Source organism: Patagioenas fasciata, chromosome 1 (genome assembly GCF_037038585.1).
Source record: "Patagioenas fasciata isolate bPatFas1 chromosome 1, bPatFas1.hap1, whole genome shotgun sequence".
NCBI lineage: Eukaryota > Metazoa > Chordata > Aves > Columbiformes > Columbidae > Patagioenas > Patagioenas fasciata.
This window is the reverse complement of record NC_092520.1, coordinates 25,347,750-25,370,357: the sequence shown is the minus strand read 5'-3', so window position 1 is coordinate 25,370,357 and position 22,608 is coordinate 25,347,750. Positions and strand designations below refer to the sequence as shown.

General features: G+C 35.5%; 1 protein-coding gene across 4 annotated transcripts in view; it reads left to right on the top strand.

Moving 5' to 3' along the window:
* LOC136097524 (uncharacterized) overlaps window positions 1-22,608 on the top strand; it is a 47,482-nt gene that overhangs the window by 10,600 nt on the left and 14,274 nt on the right. For 2 of the 4 annotated variants that reach the window (XM_065829938.2, XM_071804705.1), the window contains exons 3-6: window positions 2,302-2,426; window positions 5,657-5,745; window positions 6,103-6,179; window positions 9,801-9,944. The exons of 1 other annotated variant lie outside the window; for it this stretch is intronic. In XM_065829938.2, coding sequence (XP_065686010.2) covers window positions 2,302-2,426; window positions 5,657-5,745; window positions 6,103-6,179; window positions 9,801-9,944 — 435 coding nt within the window. The remainder of the gene's footprint in view (window positions 1-2,301; window positions 2,427-5,656; window positions 5,746-6,102; window positions 6,180-9,800; window positions 9,945-22,608) is intronic. One more of the 4 variants, XM_071804709.1, reaches the window with a different exon arrangement.

The following is a 22,608-nucleotide window of genomic DNA, read 5'->3' as shown; positions in this document are numbered from 1 at the left end:
TATAGGAAACAAAAATGGTCAAGGAGGTTTTGTAATCACACTTATTCTGTAGATCAGACTTTAAACAGAATTGTATTGTTGTCTCAGCTTTTACAAGGCTTTCCTTTAAATCCCCATCTCCAGGGACTTTCTGAAAAATAAAGTTTACATTTGGCAGAATGGGGATTGCTCATTTGGGTAGATTACTGTAGATTTGATTTGATGTAGATTCTGATGTTATTGATCAACCAGCAGTTGATTATGCCCTGTAATGTTGCTGTAATCAGTTTCTCTGACTTGCAGGTATTTGTTGGCCTGCCTGGGCAATACATAGAATGGATTTTAACTAAATCCAAAAGTCACCTTTATGATGCTTCTAGAAGGTTTGACTGTGGCATTTCATGACAATGCAAATACAGACTTCTAGAAAAGCTTAATGGATTTTTGTAGTATTCGTATATCACCCACTATAATAACTTTGTTAATAAACATATTAGCAGTAATATAAAATATTACAACACAGAGTGAAAAATAAGCATGTTAACAGAGAACATTTCAACTGTCCCTCTGAGTTCCCCTTTTTACCGTTGTTGGCTTCCACACAGTATCTTTTGTTCTTTGCTAAAGTATGCTTAAAATTCTGGTACTCTTTAATGTTAGCTCTGCAAGAAACAGAATGCGATGTAACTTACTCTGACTTACTGGCTAGACTTTTACTTCATTTGTAAAGTACCCTGTTTCCCTGAAAATAAGACAGGGTCTTAAATAGCTTTTGCTTCAAAAGGTGCTTACTTTTTTACATGTATAGCTGCCTAGACACTATTTAAATTGACACTTTTACAAACTTTAGCTAAGGCTTATTTTTGGATTAGGGCTTATATTTCAGGCATCCTCAAAAATCCTGAAAAATCATGCTAGGGCATATTTTTGGGGAAACAGGGTATTTATGTTGCTTGGAAATGGCAGGCCTAAGAGACTGGGTAAATGTGAAAATTGCATTGCAGTCTTTTATCTTTTTTATATTTCTGGAATCTAATTTGCATCTCTGCATTTTATTTTGTCTGTTTGTGTTTCCCCCCATAAAAATTTGTAGTATATTTGAGAGAATGTTCTGTCAGTTTTTTGTTGAAATTGGTCTGTATGTCCAGAAGTCATGACGGAATGGCATTGCCTTAGGAAACTAAGCTAAAACACTCTAATCAAACTGATTAAGTGATTCAAGAAGGGATTTTTTTTCTCCTGATTTGAGGTTATACATGCAGGGATAGTAAAACACATGGCTTTCCTGTCACCCTGTTAGCACTAAAGTGTAAATGATGGGTAAAACCAACATAATTCCCTGATAGACACTGAGATATTAAGAAATCCTGCCTTAAATTTCTTGTCATCTTTTAAAACGAAACTACAGTTGTACAAGACGTGATAACCCATGTAGCAGTTTACTGCTGCTCAACCAAGACTGGTCTCCATTGGAAACCAGTTTTAGTGTATCACCTTTTAGGGACTTTTCTTAAACAGGCTCAAGTGCTAAAGCTTCAGAAAAGTAACCAGGAGAAGAGGATTGCTTTCTTTTGAGTATGAATGCCAGTAGCTTACTGATCCAGTGAGTGCCAGAGTTGATGAGAAAATAGGGGCTAGAGTGTGTCACCAGGACTGGGGGAGAAGACACAGAACTGGAATAGAAAAGTGTAGGATCTTGAAGGAATATGGATACTTTTCTGTAATCCTGACTTCCATTAGTAGGACAATCCTGAAAGTTTATTGTGTTCTTTTACTTTTTCCTGAAAATAGGGAAATTGCTGTAAACATCAGTAGTTTTCTTTTGCTGTTCATGTTTGACGCACATTGTATGTACCAGCAGCACGGGCAAAGGTCAGAAGAGGGCATGTTTAAAGTGCTGAAAAAGGATTTAAACATCCAGTTAATTTCTCAGCTGCATCCAGATTCTTCAGGATCAAATTGGTTTCTAAAGAGAATTCCAAATGACAATTGATGTGGAGAATGTTAGTAAATACATTAAATTACTATAAGATACTTAAAACTTGTTGCAATATAGCCGTAACTTAGATGGGTACAAACATCTCTTGGGGGTGAAGGGGAAGAAACAACAAATACAGAAATAGTAGAAAGTAGGGAATATATTGCTTTAATTTGGATTAGAATTATTGGTAATATGTATGAGTGTACTTTTGTAAAGCTCTTTGAAGTTTGCAAGGAATTAAATAGGGCATAGTTAAATTTTTTAGGGTTTTTTCCCTATGTATTTTTTTTAATCTGAAAAATAGAAGTTAAAATATTTGTGTGTTTTCCTTTGTTTAACAGTATTCTACTTTGTCAGAGTCGTGATGGCGTTATATTCAGCACTGATGATTATTTTCGTCAACAAGATGGATATACGTATGATGCTGCTCAGCTTGGTGATGCCCATGAGTGGAACCAGAAGAGAGGTTTGAATGGATAGGAAGAATTCTATTGAATTATGTTTATATTTAGAAAATAGAAGTATAACATAATGTGGATGTGTTTTAATAGTCTATATAAAAAGGAGTATATGTATTTTAATATAGGGCATATAGAAGTATATATTTAAAATATTCTTTATATTTCAGTTAAGGTGTATATATGTATTAAATTTTGAACTTATAGAAGGTTTCAGAGTTAAAAAGAGAAAAATCTTTCTTCTTTGCGCTATCACCTGCTGATTTGTTACATTTCATACTAGTATCTTGATGGCAGAATTGAACCTTTTTAATGCTGGCAAGAGCAGAGTATCCTGTTTTTCCCAGTATCTTTCCTGATCTGAGATTCACCCAATATTTATGGAAGAGTTTTTTGGAGAAAGATTTTAGTTAATTTGTATAGATTAACAGCTTTAATAAGTCATCTTTCTTAATACCTAACAGTGTCTAAAGGTTGGATTTAATTGGTTAGGAAGTAGATACCAGGGTAAGAAGGGTAGCAGACAGCTTCTTGCTCTTTCTGTCTGGTCAACTCCGAGGAGCAGACAAACTGAACAACTCCTTTGGCAGTGCATGCACATTACTGTCTCTGCTGCAGTTTCTCAAGCAGAAGCTTCCTTCCTGTCTAGAGACTTCTTTGCATCAAAGGTACAGAGGGCCAAGGAAAAAAATATATTCTCCCCATTGGGGAATGTTTCTGTATGAACAGTGAAGGAATTTTTTTAGAGCAATCATTAGAATATCAGTTAGAAGAGCACTTTTGAGGTTGTAGTTCCCAGTAGAAGCCTAAGAAACAGGATAGTTGATAATGAAGTAGTTTATGGATGAGAGGGCTCAACGCTTCACAGTTATAAGACCACCAAACTATTCTCACTTGATAACTGTGGAGGGGTTGCTGTTAGATGGAGATTTGTTACTGAACCAGCCAGGAATTTCAAGGCCAACTCAAAGGCTGAAAACAGGACCTGCCGTGGGAGAGAAGCAACTCTGCAATAACAAGGCCTCAACATGGTGTAAATCAACGGACCTAACAGCAGTGAGACTTCAGCGTGTGGACAGCTCATGAACGTAGATGATATCCAATCAGTGAATGCATACTTGGAGCATGGACGTGTGATCAAAGAATAGTTGCATATATAAGGAGGCTTGTTTCTGTAATAAATGGCTCTAGCGCGATTCACATTGAATCAGAGTGCAGAGTCCTTTATTCACTCCAACAGATAATGGCTTCTGACTGTCTCTGACTAGACCTTAAGATGCCTCTAGTTTTGTAACACTTAGTTACACAGTGTTTTTTATAATCAGAACAGTATATAATTTAGTTATTCAGAGATTTTGATGGCAGGAACAAGAATAGCTTTGTCTTGTTCTGCAGAGCACCCACACTGTGAAACATTTGCCTGAATAGCTTTGGGTTGAAGTTGCACTGAGTTCTCACCTCCTGCTTTGACCAGGTAGAGCTGTCTGACTTGAAGTACTTCAGAAGCTCTTGGTTTCATTTGTATGTGGATACTTGAAATACATGAAATGAGAACTTGAGGGGAATGATAGTTGGGATTCTTGTTTGATGAGTAGGTCTAGCTTAAAATGTCAAATAGATTTTATCAGCTGCATAAGCTATTTATGCGTTTTCTAATACTCATATGACAAAATATTTAGCTAGAGCTAATCCTTGTGTCAGAATTATGGAGAAAACAAAAATTTGCTTTCTCCACAGTGAGAAAATTATTCTGTTAGAGTTATACCCCTCGTCATTTTGGGGGAGGGAGTGAATCTGTAGTATAGTAAGTATGAGAAAAAAATAATTACAAGTGAGACCCATTGGGGAAAAAAAAATATTTATTTCAGAAAAACAGAGTGCCAAACTCTCAAGTGTTTTTTAAAGACATACCCTTGATACTAAAACACATACATATTTAATGTGGAGGTTGTAAAGTCAAGCGCACAAATATTAGGAAGTACTAGAATTAATTTGCCACTGCAACTTTCATTGTGAAATCACTGTCACTCTTCCAGAGTTTTAGGAGACACTTAGCAAAGCCACAAAATTGAACTTAAAGGGCCTATTTTAATTCATCCTGCCACTTCTACTGGAACTTCTGTAGAAGCTGAATGTCATAATCATGCTCTCTAGATGTGTTCAAAAAAGCAGGTGGTTTTTTTCAGGGGCAAATCCTAGTAATGAGAGTTAGGAGTCCTCCAAGAATGCTTTACAGGATAAGTGTGTAAGGGATTTAGAAGAATGCCTTATCTCAAGATCAAAGTTAGATTTAGGCTTAAGATAGATGCTTAATTGATTTATCAAGACTAAAGAAGTCTTGGGCTTATGAAGAGATATGTTTAAGATATCAGGGTAATGTAAAAACATTTTCTGTGCTGTGGAGCTGACAGGTAGCCAACAGATGTGCATGTTTTGTCCCCTGAACTCCTCCAGCCAGTTCAGTTCTGCACTGCAATATCTAGGAACCTTCTGCTGGGTAAGAAGCAGAATACTTGTGCTGGCCCAAAGTTAAAAGCATGCTGCTACTAAGTGTCCTGCCAAACAAATTGCATCATGGCTGTACTCTGTCTGCTAATTTGGATGTGCCTTCTTACCAGTTGTTTTGTAGAACTTGGAAGCAGCTTATTATTCCTGAAGCTTCCACCCTCTTTTGGATTTGGTAGAAACTGACAATTGAGTTCAAACATTGTTCAAGTGGAGGCAGCATGTTTGTGATTTTTTTTTTTTTTTTTTTTTTTAATGGGTCTCAGAAATATTTCAGATATGTGATGTCTTTCTGTGAAGATCACCTATTTCTTAGCATTTTGTTGGAGAAGAACTGCACTACCTAACCACAGGTCTCAGTTATGAGTGTACCACATGTTATCTGTCAGGGCTGGTAAATCTGGAACCAGGATATGGTTTCATACCAGGATCTCTATACTCAGCCGGCCACAGACTTTGAGCAGTTCTGTTGCATTGCTTTGACTTCCACACTTCCTATTTACCCTTTTGCATCAAGTCACCATCACTTGTGTTTTATACCTTTCAATTAATTTTTCTTACCTTCTTGCTTCTACTTCTTTCCATTCCCGTCTCAATGCTTTTTATTCCTTTTCTTAGAACAGTGTCTTTCAGTCAGACTAGATTAGTGCAAAAAACACCTGGAACATTTTATTTACATTTACCGTTTTGAGTTACATAGTTGTTTATTAAATTGCACTATTTTTCATTGCAGCAAAGCAGGCAATGGAGCAGGGAAAATCTCCAGTTATAATAGACAACACTAATACTCAAGCCTGGGAAATGAAGCCATATGTGGAAGTGGTAGGTTTTGTTGTGTGATTATGTCATCTGTTACAGCTTTTCAGACTTACCTTCACATGTGATAAGTTGGTCTGGTTTGTCCAGAAACATTTTCCTTACTCTCATTTCTAAAGAGAGACTGCTTTTTAATACGGTCAGTGATCGCTATCACAATAGTTCAGACCAATTTAAGGATTGATTTGATCTAATCTGCTTAGTCTGGGATGAAAGCTAAGACAGGTTGGGGGTAAGTGAAATCCAGCATGCTACCACTGCAGTGTTAACTACATCTGTTTATTTTACTGGTCTGTAAACATTTTGTTACATGATATGTAATAATGATACTACATATCACACATTTTTCTTTGCTTACTGCAGGCTCTAGAAAAGGGATATAAAGTGGAGTTCCATGAGCCAGATACTTGGTGGAAGTTTGATCCTGAAGAATTAGAAAAGTAAGGCTTATATTACAGAAATCATTGTATTTCTATTTAGAGATAGACAGAAAGACAGATAAATATGCACACATAAGTATATATGTAGTACATTCTATTTTATTCAGTATTTTATTTTTTAAATACTTAAATACTAGTATCAAATGTATTCTATTTAAATAGGCATTTTGAGATATACCTTTAAATGGAAACGTTATAGATAAACAAAGAGATAAATAGAGGTCCTGTCTGGTTGGCCCAAAAAATTGATATTAAATTTTGTTGAACGCAAGTAGAAAAATTATTGACCCCTGTAAGAGCCTCTGCTACTATAATACATAATGATCCTGAGAAATGTGTTGCTATAGAACACTGATGGTACAAAATAGGTAGAAGACAGGTGAAAGAAGTAATGCATTTTGCAAGAAGTGCATCAATATTTGGTTTTTGAGTAGAGGCCTATTGTCTGGAAACTTTGTTTTCAGAATTTAGGAAAGGTACTGATATGAAGTTTCGTTTTGTTTTTCAGTTGCTTGGGGAGAGGGCTTTTTTTTTTTCCCCTCTTAGTTGTGTGTTTGGGAAATAGGTCATGATAGAGATGTTCTTGTAGTTTTGGGATTCCCGTTATTAATTTCAAGCTCAACGTTTTGTGTGGTATCTGGGCAAATACTATGCTAATAAATTTGGGTAATTTTATTAGTTATCTGGAGTCATACATTCTAATTCCCTCCTAAACAGCATCACTTAAGACTCTCTGGTAGTTGGAAGAAAAAATACACAACCTCCTACTTTAATTAGCAAAAGACCTTTCTTATATTTTTGGATACATGCTCCTCATTTTTTCTTTTTAGTGGTGCTGTCTAGATTGTTAGTAACTTTTATCAAGTGTTATATGATGTTGATACTCTAGAAGTCAGGTTCACTTCTAGATACTGTTTTTATAGGGTTGTTTCAGCCACCTCTTATTGTGTTTGATAAATCTGTGAAAAAGCTCTCAATGTCAGCACCTCAACTATTCTTTGTGTCAATCACATGACCAGTGTTTTAGTGTGGACTAAGTGTCAGTGTCTTTTCCTTCCAGCGTGCCTGTGAGGTATGAAATATCTTTGGAATCATGAGTTCTTCTGTTTTTAGTTTTTGGTTTGGTTGTTGTTTTTTTCTAATTTTGTGCACACAACTTCTGTGAAAACATCTTGACTCCACAGACATGTGGTAGTGCTTAAGACTTCTTGAATAGCGTTTAAACTTTTATATAAAGGATTTTGTACTTTGATACCATTTTTAGGAAATTTGAAAACTGCAGGTGAGATAATAAACAAGTGGCAAAATCACTGGTAAAAGAGAGAATTTATTTAATTATTTATTTTTTTAAGTGTTTAACCGGTGTTGGATGAAAAGTTACCCTCTGTCATGTTTATATGCTTTCTGAGTAGCTGATAAGTTGGGAAATAGAACTTTTCAAAAACTATACATGTGATTCAGGCTTTTGGGGAATAACAGGTATCCTGTGCATAATCTGTATTTTGGGATGGATGTTTTAATTTTAAAAAAGTTACCTGCTGCGGAACTTCACGCAACAGTGAAATGCAAGCATGTTCAATATCCTTTTTCCTTCAGTGTGGTCATAAAAATGCAATTTAGTATTGAATTCATTAAACTTCTGCTGATTCTTTTAAGTAGTCATGTCTATGCAGGATTCTTTTGCCAATTATTGGTATAAAAGATTCCTCTAGTGTAGAAGCATTTAACAGTGACAGCGCTTTGCATTTGTCAATAGATTCTGTGTTCCTTCAAGCAGAACACCTTCCAAATGATAACTATCATCCATGAGGAGCTTTTGCTGGTACATCTGTATTGTTTACGGATAGATGGCTTTATGCTCTTTCAGCATAGCTGAGCTGCTGAAGGATTAGTGAAGACGTGCCTGAAGAGGACATCCCAGTTTTAAATGACACTATACAGCAGATTTGTGTCCTTGTTTGAATTAATTTCTATGCTTGATTCAATTTTGCTGTTGGTGATTTTATTATCCTATCTTGTTTTTTAAGGAAAAGTACTTGCTTATTTTTGAAGTGGTTATTCACAAGTCCATTCAACTGTGGATGAATTTGTTCTTCATGCCCAGAGCACTTCAGCTTGTAACCTTTTTCTAGGAGTACTAAGATATTGAAAATATTGCATAACTGTGTGCTTCCACCATTTGGCAAAAAAGGACTTAGACTTCCTCTTTTCAGTATTTTTTTTCTGTCATGACTCAAGTGCTTTATAGAATCCTCCATATTTCTGAACTATTGGCTTTTTTCTCTACCATTAACCTTGTTCACATTAGTGAATAAAATCAAAACTGTTAGGACTTGTTAACTGATAAGTTCAACGTGCTGCTGCTCCTGAACTTCTCTAGCACAATCTGGATTAGTAGTATTTAAACAATGAGCTGCTTGTGATGATTACTCTAGCTTCTGATGTCTCAGGAAAGAGTGTTTATGAGATAAATACTCTACTACTTTATTATAATAATATGTACAAGCTAGGGAGAGGGATGCAGAAGTCAGTCTTTAAAAATATTTCTGTATGGAATATCCTCTTTCCAGTATAACCTGTTTGTTCCCAGTATTGATTTATCCTCTATAGAAGTGAGCAGGTTGGTAAGGAGGCCTGTGCCTCTTTTGTCCCTGACAGACAGCACAAAGATGCAGCCATATATTCCATGTAGGTGTGACTTTGAAATAATTTTGACTTGGACAAGGTTTCTCGATAAGAATATATTGGGTTATGATAGAAGCTTGTCTACACTATCAAAATACTTTGTTTATGTTTCATATCTATTCTTTTAGATTCATTTCTGTTACAGTGCTGGCAATTATGACATTCTGTTTGTGCATAAGCCTCATGGTTTTCTTTTAGGCAGAGACTGAAATTGTCTGCTAACATGGATTATAATATCCTGTTCCATAGATGCCAAGGAGATAAATACATTCTAATGTATTGTCTAGTGTCTCAGGTTATTAGTAGAACAAGTTCTCACAGAAAGTAGCTGTTCACTAAACACTGCAAGAATAGGATAATACTTTTGGCCTCTCTTCCCTTATATGTGTTTTGGTGCATTTCTGAGTTTACAGGAAGTATCAGTGAGAGCTGGTAGATAAAAGTACCATGAGCATGCTGTTAATGGTTCAAAACTAAAATGGTTCCTTATTTTATGTAGGGATTTATTGATGAGAAAGTATTCTGTCATTAAGTCTTGAAACCATGTAGTTTCATTTTTATGCTGGTTTGAACATTTCAAGTAGTAGTTTATAATCTTATACATCCCGCTACTCATTAGCTAGTATGCCGTGTGAAATCTGATGAATAAATAGAAAGCAAAGTTCTTCTGGGGTTATATAGGCACATGGTCCTGGTGAATAACATCACATTTCTGTATAAAGTACGTCTTTTATTTAATATATGCGGTGGTGAATTGTTAAAATAAACCTGAATAAAGCTGAATACTGAGAGAATGAGGGTACAGTGTAATAAAAGTGAAATCTCAAATGTGAAAAGCAAGAAGAAAAATCGTCAAATTAGAGTTTTTTTCTTTTTATTAAAGGCTGTGGACATATAAATATACCAGACAATTTACCTGAATTTTTATTTTTGTAGGAGGAATAAGCATGGGGTCACTCGTGAGAAGATTACTCAGATGTTGGAACGATATGAATATCAAATATCCATACCTATTGTCATGAATTCAGTGGTACCTCCTCACAAAAACACTCAAAGGACACCTCTGCAGCGAAGACATAGGTGGGGAGACAATACAGACTCATGGAATTCTTTCAGTAGTTCCAGTAGCTGATAACACAGTTGCAGTCAGTTCATACAAATCTGTTACTTGCCCTTGAAAAACAAATCATCACTCCAATAAAGTAGTGGATCTTCTGTATTTTAAATAGGCCTATTTCAAGACCATTTTCTTTTGGAGGTTGTTCCTTTAACGGACTTGCATGTCAAGAAAATTGTACATTAAATGTTTTTTAAAACTATATTTATTACAGCTGTAATATCTTTGATTTTAGTAGAATATTTAATATAGTATGACATACAGCAGAGTCTTCCTTCATAAACCTAAGACAATGATGTTGTCATATATCAAGTAACTGTTGAGCAGTGGTGTTTTGTTTTTTTTTTTTAAAGAGGTCATATTAGATATCTTCTAGAAGATAAAGCCCCAGAAGAAGAGGTTATTTATGTAATAACGAATTTTAATGATTGTCATTTAGTCTTCTTGTATCTGAGAAGTTATTTTTAAGCAACGATATTCTGGATTGTCCTGTGGTTCTATTTGGCATGTATTGCCAATTGCCAACATTTTGACATTTATTTTCTGATTTCAGTTGTGGTGTTTGGTTTTGATGGTTTGGTTTGGGTTTTTTGGTCTCAAAAGCTCGTCTGGCAGCTGAACCAATATTCTGCCAATAAAGTATTCACCAGCCTTAAATTGTGCAACATGAATTATTTTTTTTATTTGTTTGTTTTCAGTGGTAATATATAAACTATGGTGGTACCTGCACACCATCAACCTTTTTGTGCTAAAAAAACCCACTAAATTTTGCCACTAAAACTCAAATTTCACAGCTATGTCTTTGAGTCAATATCTTTCATTTGTAATAAAAAATGAAGTATTCAAGTCCAAGTCTGCAGTTAGGATGCATTAATTCAGTATAAATAGTGGATATAATTCTGTAAAACCATGTTGCCTTCCCAGTTTTGGCACAGCCAATGTCATCTGTTCAGTGCATAACAAAGAATGAGCCAGCATGGAGATTGACTAATTAACTGCCCTTTTTCTCGTAAAAAAATGATGAATCTGTAAGTTTTCGCTTTGCTTGCTTTCTAACAGCTTGCTGTATTAATAAAACATACTTGTCTCCAGTGTTGCTTTAGTAGTTCAACAGTTTTTATTGTTTTCAAGCTTGTAGAATTTTATAGAGATGAGTGTTATTACTAATCTGCCAGCTGAAACAGCCTATCTTCAGATCTAACTACTTATGGTTTCCTTATACAGCAAACAAGTAAATGCTGAGTGGGAAATTTTGTCAAGAATATGAGTAGCTAAAAGAATTTTCATAGTTTTCTGTTACTAATTTGGTGTAGTAGCCGTCAGAATTTTGAAAATTTTAAAACCAGCATTTTTTTTTTATAGGAAATTTTTGAATAGGTTCTGAGTATTACTTCATCTTTAAAGTCTGAATACAATGAAAGTTGAAAATCCAGGTATATAATAAAGTATATTTCTGTGGTTTTCTACACCTGTTGTTCAAATCTAAATTTGTGCAATTTAATGTGTATCTGCAATAACATTTTCATAAGAGACGTCATCAACTATAAAAGTCAAAGTGTGCAGTTTCACATTTTAGTAATTGTTTTAATTATTTGATAAATAATTTAAAAGGTTTCAGTAGTGCATGGATTGTTAATATACTGAATAATGTGTATATAAAAAAAGTCCTCCAACTACATTGTCTTCCCTCATTGTCTGTTATTAATGCCAATTCTGTTAACTGTATTTTAGTTTTCATGGTTATCTTTTTCCATATCTCAAAAGAACCATGGAAATAATTGGAAAGGGTCAAAAATACTTGAATAATCCCAAAGTTTTTTATATTTAAACGTGAAAGCATATTTCAAGTGTGAGGAAGATAGAAAGGTTTTAGACTCGTTTTACTTATGCTATGTTACTTTAAGCTATAGTGAAGTGGTAAAATTTATTGAGGCTTTATGTGATATTCACACAGTGCTAAGGCATGACAAAATAGCTGACAGCTGAAAACTGATGCTCTGATGTCTTTTGGTAACTTCTGTCTTCAGTTTTTAAAGGAAATGGATTTTTTTAGCAATATTTGATTGATATTTAAGTTCTCTTTAAGTGACATTTGTATTTAAATAGATGTGAATTCATACTGTTTTAAAATGGTGCAGCATTTTTTGTGTTATCTTTTTAATAAATTATTGGTGGATGGTGAGTATTTTTGATATGCAAAGTATGTTGATTGATAATAGACCTGCAGTTTGCAAAGGACACATAACAAGAAAGGAAAGCTTTGCAACTTGGCACTGTATTTAAACATTTCTTGTAAACCACTTAATCTGTAAAGCTGTATTTCAAGGTAAGTACAATAACATGATAGGTGAGAACACAATGGAATTATTGTTTGTGTTACACATTTTGTTTCATGGAATGTTAGTATTTGATGAGGCTATGACAGACATGGTCATACAGATAACTCAGAAGTTGCTTTTACACTATAATATTTATATGTAAAGGTAATAAAAAATGATGTGAAATACATGTTGCAGGTATTGAATTTCTCCTGCACCCTCACAAAGGAGGAAAATTACTTATTTTTCAAAAAGTATGTACAAGAAATGTAAGAACTCATTATTCAGTTAGACTAAAAATTTAAATCTAAAAATTTTTACTACCTGACATCGTTTTTATGCAATACACCTGTTGATAATAATGTACCTAGAATGGAGATTTCCTGTTGGTTTAGATTTTTAGTAAGTTGCTAATTCATCATATTTCATTAAATAACTGCCAGATTTTTTTTAATATATAACTAAGGCATAGAACCTTAATGTTACAAATGTAAATTCTAATCATCTGCTGCATACTTCAAATTAGTTTTCAAATCCATTTTGCATTTGTGCTGGAAACAGCATTGATAACACTGGGATGTTTCAGTTACTGCTGATCAGCCTTACACAGAGTCAAGGCCTTTTCTGTTCCTCACCCCACCCCACTAGTGAGTGGTCTGGGGGTGCACAAGAAGTTGGGAGGGGACACAGCAGGGACAACTGACCCCAACTGACCAAAGGTATATTCCACACCATATGTCGTCATGCTCAGCATATAAAACTGGTGGAAGGAGGAGGAGGAGGATGGTCTGTGAGATGGTGTCTGTCTGCCCAAATAACCATTATGCACAATGGAGCCTGGCTGTGCTGGAGATGGCTGAACACCTGCCTGCCCATGGGAAACAAGTGAATGAATTCCCTGTTTTGCTTTGCTTGTGTGCTTGGCTTTTGCTTTAACTTTTAAACTGCCTTTATCTCAACTCATGAGTTTTCTCACTTTTACCTTTCCGATTCTGTCCCTCATCCCAATGCCGGGGTGGGGGTGTGGGTGAGCAAATGGCTCTATGAGTGAGCGGCTCTGTGGTGCTTAGTTGCTGGCTTGGGTTAAACCACAACAACCTAGTGTAAGACTTTCCTATTTTTATTTTTTAATGTATTATGTTAAGTGATCTCCTTTGAGGAATTCTGTCTTCTCTTCTTGTAGTTATATTCTCTTTAAGTTCATTTGAATCTAAGTTTCTCTGCAGCGTATTCTTTTTTCAAGCTTTTTGTGTCAGGTGGAAAGCCAAGATTTTGTCTTTTGTCATCTGTCTCATTAAAACTATGTTAATAGATAACTGAAAAGCAGACTTTGTCTAGGTGGAATGGGACCCATAACATTTCTGTTTGATTGTTTTGTGTCTGTCTTTCCCGATGTAATTTAGACTGTGATGGTATTTTCTTCTTTGAGCTGACCAGTAGGATTCATTTTCAGTGAATTGGACAAAAAAACTGCTTCTGTATTTTCACACTCACTGTGGTACATTGTGGAGATGAGGTAACTAGGTTTTCCATACAAGAGAACAGAGACATATATATTAGAATTCCCAGTAAAGAGAAGATGACATAATCTTGACATGCAGTTCATGAAATTGCAATTAGGTGCTCAATTTTAAAGGCTGATCAGGTGTTTCATATAGGTCTGATGTGGAAATATTTCACTTCAGTGTTTCTACAATGATACTTTCTCATTTCAATGTTTTATGTTCTCATACTTTTGAAATAAAAGCAAGAACAGAGATTAAAACTCTTTAGTGATAATTTACTAGGTGAGAATGTACTTGTACTTATTTTTTTAATAGGTTTATTGGTTAAAATTAGCTGTAAATCAGCTTTTTTTGAGTTCACAGATAAGTATGTGAAAACATAGCTGGTCTTTTATGTATTTAGAAGATAAAGTAATAGGCAGCAGGGTTTGTCAAGGTCAGATCATCTCAGATTTGTCTCATTTATTTCTGTAGGAAGAGAAGCAACAAGTAGTGGGTTTACCTTGAGATGGACTGTCCACGTAATTCTAGATCAAGTAGAAGAAAAGCATAAATTATTACATCTGGAATGGGTCTTTGCAGTTTCCTTTTAGCCAATACCGCTGCTGTTTCATTTCTCAAGTAGGTGGGCTTCCCTTGGCCATTCAGTGTGTATCTTACTGATACATAGCACTGTTTTAACTATACCATGTTGTGCCAAGTCAGAATGAATTGAATCCATGAATTATTTTTTTTTTTCCAGTTGTACTTGCAGTGTTTTTAGTGCTGTGGTTTTTTTTTTTTTTTTCTGAGCTGCTAATCTAATTCAACTTTTCTTTTGTGGTACCTCAACCTGACAGAGTAACTGCTTTATCATCATATGAATCATCCTGCTTATCCTTTTTAAATGTTTTCCTGATACTAACTGAAGTATTCTAAGATTTCATGGAAACATGGTAGAAAAATATTTTATGAGCAAAACTTCTGGAACATGTGCTTGCATGTTGTCTAACTCTACTAATTTATGAAAGCGTGCATTCTTTAGTGGATGTTGTTTGCTCTGTTTTTAAATTGCTAACAGACTAAGAAATGCTGTTTTAGCTGAGTGAGGAAACATTTGCTTATTTCTAAGGGGTTTATTGTGTCATTTACAAATTGACCTTAGTCATGGACCTATACTGCAGTTTGGCTGTTATTTTATTCATTATACTTCTATTTTTTTTCCCTTTACTCATCAGCCATAGGTTTTGGTAACTTATACTATAGGTCATAATAATCTATAAAGTGTTACTGAACAGTTTATACCACATCTTGCTCTTAACCATGAAGAGTTTCTGGAGGCTCATTAACCTGACTTAAGAGTGAATTGACTATATTACTTTTCCCCCATTTTTTTCCTGATGGTTTTTCTGTATTACTTGTAAGACGAATACACTGCTTTATAGGGATCTTGAAAACAAAAGTGTAGGCATTGCACCTTTTACCTGAATGAGGCAAGACAGGTATACATATCTGCTGCTCTTTGCAGCCATTTGGTACAAGCACTAGATAGTTAATGGAGTATAACTGATCAAATTTCAAAACTATTTTCACTTTATGAAAACTGCAGCTAGAAGACAGTGCTAATGGTTGTGCAGCAAAATTGCATTATATATAGGAGTATAAATGGAATTCTGTGTATGTAGAAGGCACAGTTAGAGCATTGTTTTTCATTCTGTGTCTGTTTTGTTCCAGCAGTCTAGACAGAGTTCTTGTTTCTAATAATGAGTACTTAGATTATGTCCCTAATGCTGCCCTTTTTGGTCCTATGTCTTGAGAGATTTTATTGTGAGTAAAGGTAGCTAACTGTGGTTTAACTTTTTACTGCTCTGTAGGAGATCGAGCTGTAAAGAGATTTAATAAATATGTCTTTCACCTTTTTAGTTTGTGGTGCCTTTGTTGAGAATGGCAATCTTTGACTTCACTGGTACTAATCAGATGTGACATACTGGAGGTGAGTGGAGGGAGGTCAGGGTGTGGAACACATGATGTACAAGGAGAGGCTGGGAGGAATGGGTTGTTCAGCCTTAAAAAGAGAAGGCTGTGGCTAAGACAGCTTAATGCTGCCTTCACCTCTCCACTGAGAGAGCATAAAGGTGGAGCTAGGCCCCTCTTAGATGAGAAGCAATTGGCAGAAGTTGCAATGTGGGAAACTCCAATTACATACTAGGTTGTGTAATCTCTGTCCTTGGAGTATTCAAAACTTGTCCAGGCAAGGCACTGAGTAATGAGATCTCAGTTGATATTGTGAGCAGAGACTGGACCATGGGAGGCCTTTTGTGACATAAACTGTTCTAATAGATACAGTGAGAGCAGTGTCCAGAACATCAAAAGAGTCAGCTTTTATTTAACGGAGAAGATTTTTAAATCCCTACCAGAACTGCTGCCTGGTTTTGGGACATCAGATGCAGGCTTGTGTTAACACAGCAGTTCATGATTCTCCTTGTCAGATGGGCACCAAGTTTCTGGCTTTAACTGTAGCAGCAAAACTGGCTGGACCATTTATTCTGGTTATTTTGCTTCATAGCTGTATTGGCAGAGTTGCTCACAAGTTCCTAACAACACTTTTAGCTGATCCCCTTTTCTCCCCATTGGGCAGTGTCTATGAGCACTTGTCTCTTGTTACTTTTACTCTTCTTCCAGACTTAGAAAATAGTGGAATATCTTAGAGTTTATCTGAAGTAGGGTTTTTTTTATTATTATTATTTTCTATGTAAAGAAAACCTTCTATTGACACTATATTGCAGGATTGAAAGACAGTTTTCTGAATCTGTTCATCCCCAACACTATACAGGGCTGTTTTGTAATACGTAATCATCTTTAAGAGGTGATTCATCATGTCTTTTGTGTACCTCTAGTCCTTTTGGTGAAAGATGTTTAAAAAGGAAATTAGTTAATACCAAGGAGTAGTACACGGAAATAGAAAGTAAAGTTGGATACCAGGATGACAGTACTGAGATTTGTTGAAAAAGGTGTAATATATTCCTGAGAATACACATTATAATTCAGTGCTGTGTAACTCTCAATATTTTGTTACATTTGAGATGAATAGAATGAGGGCGATACCTGGAGCAGATGTTCTGAATAGCAACAGTGTCTGCAGTTACTAGCATTTGAATGTTAATGTTGCTATTATCTTGGTTAGAGGCTGGATACATAATATTTGCTGATACTGTATTCTTTAGTGTTTTCCTCTTGTAACTCCCCCATATTCTTGAACTGTAGCTTCCTCATCTGTCTGATCTTTTTCAGTCCCATGTATTCAGTTACTACACTTGTCTTCATAACCCCGGATTCATTTTCCCCTTCCCTTTCCTTCCCTGAACTATAAACTTGTGTGGAGAGCTACACCTTATTCTCTGTTTTTTTAATGCCTCAGTTGAAGCCGATACTGATTTAAAAAATGAGTATAAATATATTTCCCCTCTCGTCAAGCTGTCCTTTTGAATCTTTTTCCTGTTATGCTGAAAGTAATACTTTCTGTCACACAATATATTTTTCTTCATTCCTTTTTTTTTCTCAGCCTCTCAGCAGCATCTTCTTGTGTTTTTGAAACTCATACTTTTGTTCCCAGAATTATGGTCTGTGCTTTGGTGGGTATTTAATTATGTGTCTTTGCTACAATTTTATTGGTTGAAGCTATTTTAAATACAGCTAAGATCTATTATCTTTCATTGAAAGTTCCTAACAAAAAATAGCTTATTACATACTTCAAAATACTCCATTCTGCTCTCATTGTACCTCTGCTTTCCTTCCACCCATTTTTCCTCAACTTGATTTTGCTTGTGTCTTACCTCAAACTTCATTTCACATTTGTTTTGTATATGAAAGTGCCTTGGCAAAAACAGCCAACACTTTATCCTGTATCTAATTTTGGCTTTTAAAGCTTTTTTGTTGTCTCTGCTTATCTCTATGTGCTGTTTTGATGGCTACCATCTGTGCCTTCAAGTACTATGACAATATATCACAATATGTAGTTCTGTTTATTTTTTTGTTAAAACAGTGATTTATTGATTGATTTGAGCAGTAGATTCTATAGATTCCTAAATACACAATGAGGGTATTTTTTAGGAATTAGGGTCCAGAAATTCTGTCTTATTTGTGGACTGCATTTTAGGACATGATTTATTTCATAGCTTCATGAGAGCCTCAGTAAATCTGCCTTTTCCTGGGTAGAGCTTCTTGAGTGGAATTGCAGAAGCACATGCCTGGAAAGCAGCAGAACCTAAGGGAGGGGAACTGAAAAACGGATTGTGAGGTGGCTCACAGAATTGAATTTTTGAATGCACATGTTCTCTTCTAACATCAAGGATCCACTCAGACTCGATACTGTCTTGTATTTTAACAGGTTAGATTATATATGCATTATGTAATATTTCTGTAACAGCAACTCTTGTTTTTCATTTGGAAGGAAAAAAGTTGAGATGTTTAAGGTAATTATTACAGTTGCACATTTTTTCAATAGCTGTGAATTGACCATTAGGCAAAGGGCTTTGTGTTTGCAGTGGATAATTTTGCTTGTCTGTGATCAGGCACATTCTTCAGCAGCGTGTTTCATGGGTTTCAGCCTGGACCACCAGCTTCGTAAGATGTGGTGTGTAAAGTGTGCTCCAGTGTTGCTGAGAGGAGGGCGTGTAGGATTTAGTGAGAGCCAATTGCTTCACATCCACATATGCAACATGCTGTAGCTAGTCCAGAGGATAATGAAGAACTGAGACTGATCATTGTCTGGGAAGGTGGGACTTCTCTATCCTGTTATGGATTTTTTGAAAGTGTTCCTTAAAATCTAGTATAGAGATTTATTTATATCAATAAAAAATTAAAGAGTACTGCTGCGTAGCAGGTTACACCAAACTTCAGTAACTGGTGCAAATTTAACTACAGTTCCTATTTCTCCAAACTACTTCTCAAAGCAGCACATTTCTTGTCTAGCCTGCATTAATTTCAGTCTCCATGCTTAAGCTGATATCATCAAACCTGACAAGATGATTTGTCCTGTACTTCAGTGCATAACATTGGCATCTGTGTCCATCATGTTCTCTTTAAAAGACTAAACATTGACAGAGAGAAATTAAATGAAGATTGGTTCTGTGAGCTTTCCTGGGTGAGAAGGCTGATGATAAAGCTGCAGTTTCTTCTCTGTATTTTAAATGCATCCCCTTAAGATGGATTCCGATCACCTGTGGCATTTCATTTCATAGAATCATTGAAAACCAGGCTGGAGAGGATTGCAAGGATCACCTGGCCCAACCTTTCTTGGCAAAAGTACAGTCTAGACAAGATGGCCCAGCACTTGATCCTTTTTTCTTTCTGTTTCTGTTTTTGTTTGGTTTATTTTTTCCTCCTTTTAACCTGCATTTTAACACTGAGCTATACTTAGTGTTGCAGAGAAACCAAGTAAAACATGGTGGCATTTCTCTGTCTGGTAGCATCCATCACTACGTTGTTTGCCTTTTTTTTTCCCCTCTCCATTTCAGTATTAAAGGCAAGATATGTAACAAAAAGGCCAGAACCATGGCTTTTTTGTTATTCTAAAATTATAATTTCAATTTCTGTTTGTTACTGAAGTAAGGTTAGATCACAAGGAATTCAACAATGCACTTGGATTTAGCAGGTAAAGAAGGTGAACTATATCCCAGTAAACACCATTTTGTGTAAACAGCTCTGCTGTGATTTTGGTGTTGAAAACCCACCGCAAAGACTTTAGACATTAATGATAGCATACATTTCTGAAAGAGTATGTACCTCATTACTGAATGTCATACAGAATTGCTTTTTAAATGTGTGAGTTCCTTCATCTTTTATTACAGCAATGACTGCAGGCTTTTTTTGATATCAAGCAAACAGATGTATCCTAGACCTGAAGTCTGTACCAATGCAAATAACTGTTTTCTGGTTTTGCCATTTTTCAGCACAATGTGACTAGCTTCTTTAGATTATTCACTATGCATGTTCTGTCTCAGCAATCACAAAAGTGCATTTGTTTCTCTAGTAAAGAGCATCACCTGCACACTGACTCCGTCAAGCTGGACAGTGCTATTTTGAGTGGTAGGTTACAACCTTGAAGTCAAGTGTAACAGAGTTATGGCCAAAAAAGCTTTTAATAGTGCCTAAACAGTAGCCTGAGAAATTTCAAAATGTTACACAAGGTGAATTGCTATTTCAACAAAAATGTTATTCCTTTTTTTTTTTCCTACGTCTGTTTATTGCTGGCCAGTTTTTAAAATTAATAATATATAGTAAAATTTAAATATCAACTGAAATGGCACCTTTGTCTTCTCCCTTTTGCGTGTGTTACATGTGTTTGAAAACAGCCCACTAGCAAATGCCCCTGTACAGAAGAGAAGCCTGTCTCCATGCTGGTTCTTGAATTTTAGTGGTTGTGTGCCATATGGTTTTACAATAAGGAAAACTCCTCAATATGCATGTAGCTGGACTAAAAGTGGAGGAACTAAGATAAAACTAAAGAAAAATAGTAGACAATTTGCTTCATTAAATGCAAAAACCTGAACATGATACTGGGTATAACCCGAGCAGGAGATGTTTAGCTATGCTGTCATGATGCATTAGTGTTTTTTTGGGGTAGTGTTTTCTTAGAATCAGTTGGCAAAAAGCAATTGTCTGGAAAAGTGAAGAAGAATAACGTTTATTCTTCTGTACCTAGTAGTCTATCACTTTCCTTTTTGCTTTAGTCCTTCCTTTAGGAAATCCAAACCTTTGGGAGATTAATTTTGGTGAGCTGCTATAAAATTTCTGTTTCCAAAGCATATAAATGATGTAGTTGTTGTATTTATTATGAACTGTTGAATGTCAGTATTGAAGGTCACATCCAGGTGTGCTAAATCATCAACCTGGACCAACATTTGCATTCGTTATTACTTTGATGTGCAACAATTTCAATGCAATAATAGCTGTTGGTTTCTCTGGATCATCCAGGTTTTTGTTCTCCCATTATTTGGTGGATGCATTTCTGCTGTCTTTGCATTCTAAAGTGAATCCTGTCCGGTGTGGTTTTCCTTCCTGATTTAGAATTAATGGTGAGGAGGGAAAATAAATGTCCTGGCCTCTGAGACTTTTTATTTTTTCTCGTTTCTGCAAGGTTCTACAATTCTTCTTGGAATTGGTGCACAGGTCTGATGTTTTATTCCCTGCTCCATTTAAAACAATTAAGAATGGACATGATTTTCTGTTTCACTGGGAAGGGGTTTTATGCTTCTGAAAACTTCAGAGAATTTCCTCTTCCAAAACCTCTTTCAACTAATGAATTTTCATCAATAAAGAAGAAAGTTGCTGTCAGGATTTAAGACATAATCTGTGATTAATACATGATTTCTGCAAATCTGATTTATATGTAAGAAAGCAATCTCTCAAATTACCTTTTCAGATGCTTCACTTCTATATAATTCAATAGACAAATAAGATCTATCAAATCCTAAAACCTTGTCTGGCATCCCATGTCTCTTTGAGGGGCAGAAAGGAGATGTGTTGCTGAGTAGGGAAAGTATTGTGAGCAGAATTCAGGGTGGAATTTGTCTTTGCTAACTTCAAACATCTGCAGTATAGACATCTGCACTTAAACCATGGGATGATGTACTGAAAATACACTGATTAGGAAATGGGGAAGTTTTAATTACTGGAAGGAAAGCACCATGTGGATTTACATGCCAACATTTGAAGGAAATCACATTTCTTAGTAGGATGTCTCACCTAGTTGCCTTTAAAGGGCAATAACATTTCTGTGCTTTCCAGCAGGAAGATCCATAGTACTTGTTGCAGCCCTATCAAGGCACCAAGTCTTTGAAATCCTGTTCCAGTCAAGTGACTTTGTGGCTATATTGAGGCCGAGAAGGCTGCTGGAGTGCTTCACACTCAGTTAGGAGGGTTTGCTTTGTAGAGTTCAAATTAGAAAGAATTTACATGAGACTAACAAAGAATAAACTTAAGGATGAATAAAGAGTAAGGATGTGTTTCTATAGGTGACCTTTAGGTCCCAGGTTGCTTACTAGTGACTCTGGCTTTCTCTCCACATGCACAGTCACCCTTTTTTATTTTTATTTCTCTCTTAAGAAATGCAGAATACAGCATTTAAAACAGCTTATGTTACATATGAATGCCCAGAATATTACTAATTTTACCTTAAAATTCTTCTAGCTACCGCTTTGTTGGCTTTAGTATGTTGTGTGAAGTGCCATCCTGAACAAAGAGTTACAGAAAAGCGAAGAATTAGAGAAAAGCAGCAGATCTTTAATATGAAGACTTATCAGTTAAACTTAGCTTTGATAACCTCATCTCTCTCTGAAGAGTTGCACAGGGAGAAGTTAGATTTCTATACTAGGTTTTTCTTACCAGTGTCTATTTCAGGGATGTCTGGCGGAGAGGCGAACATCAAGGTTTCAGAGAAGGCACTGTTAGGGATGTTATCTGTTAAATTCAATGAGAAATACGGACAAAAAAAAAAACCCAGATGCTCTCAAAAGAGCTACAAAATTAATTGTAAATAACTGGCTACAACTGTGTTATTTTTTCTTTAGTGTATTATTTTTCTACTAATAAAATATGAAGTATTTTTTCCAACTATGTGTGCACCCACACACGATATACTGAGCAGTAAATAGCAGAGATCCGATAGTCACTGTACCTTTACATTATTCAGATTTTTCATCATTCTGTTTTGAATTTGAGTCCAGTTTATCTAACTATTGTCCATTTAATGGATGAAATTTTCTTACTACATCCTCCACTTAATACTTTTCTACTCAGCATGATGTTTAATGAAATTTCAGAAT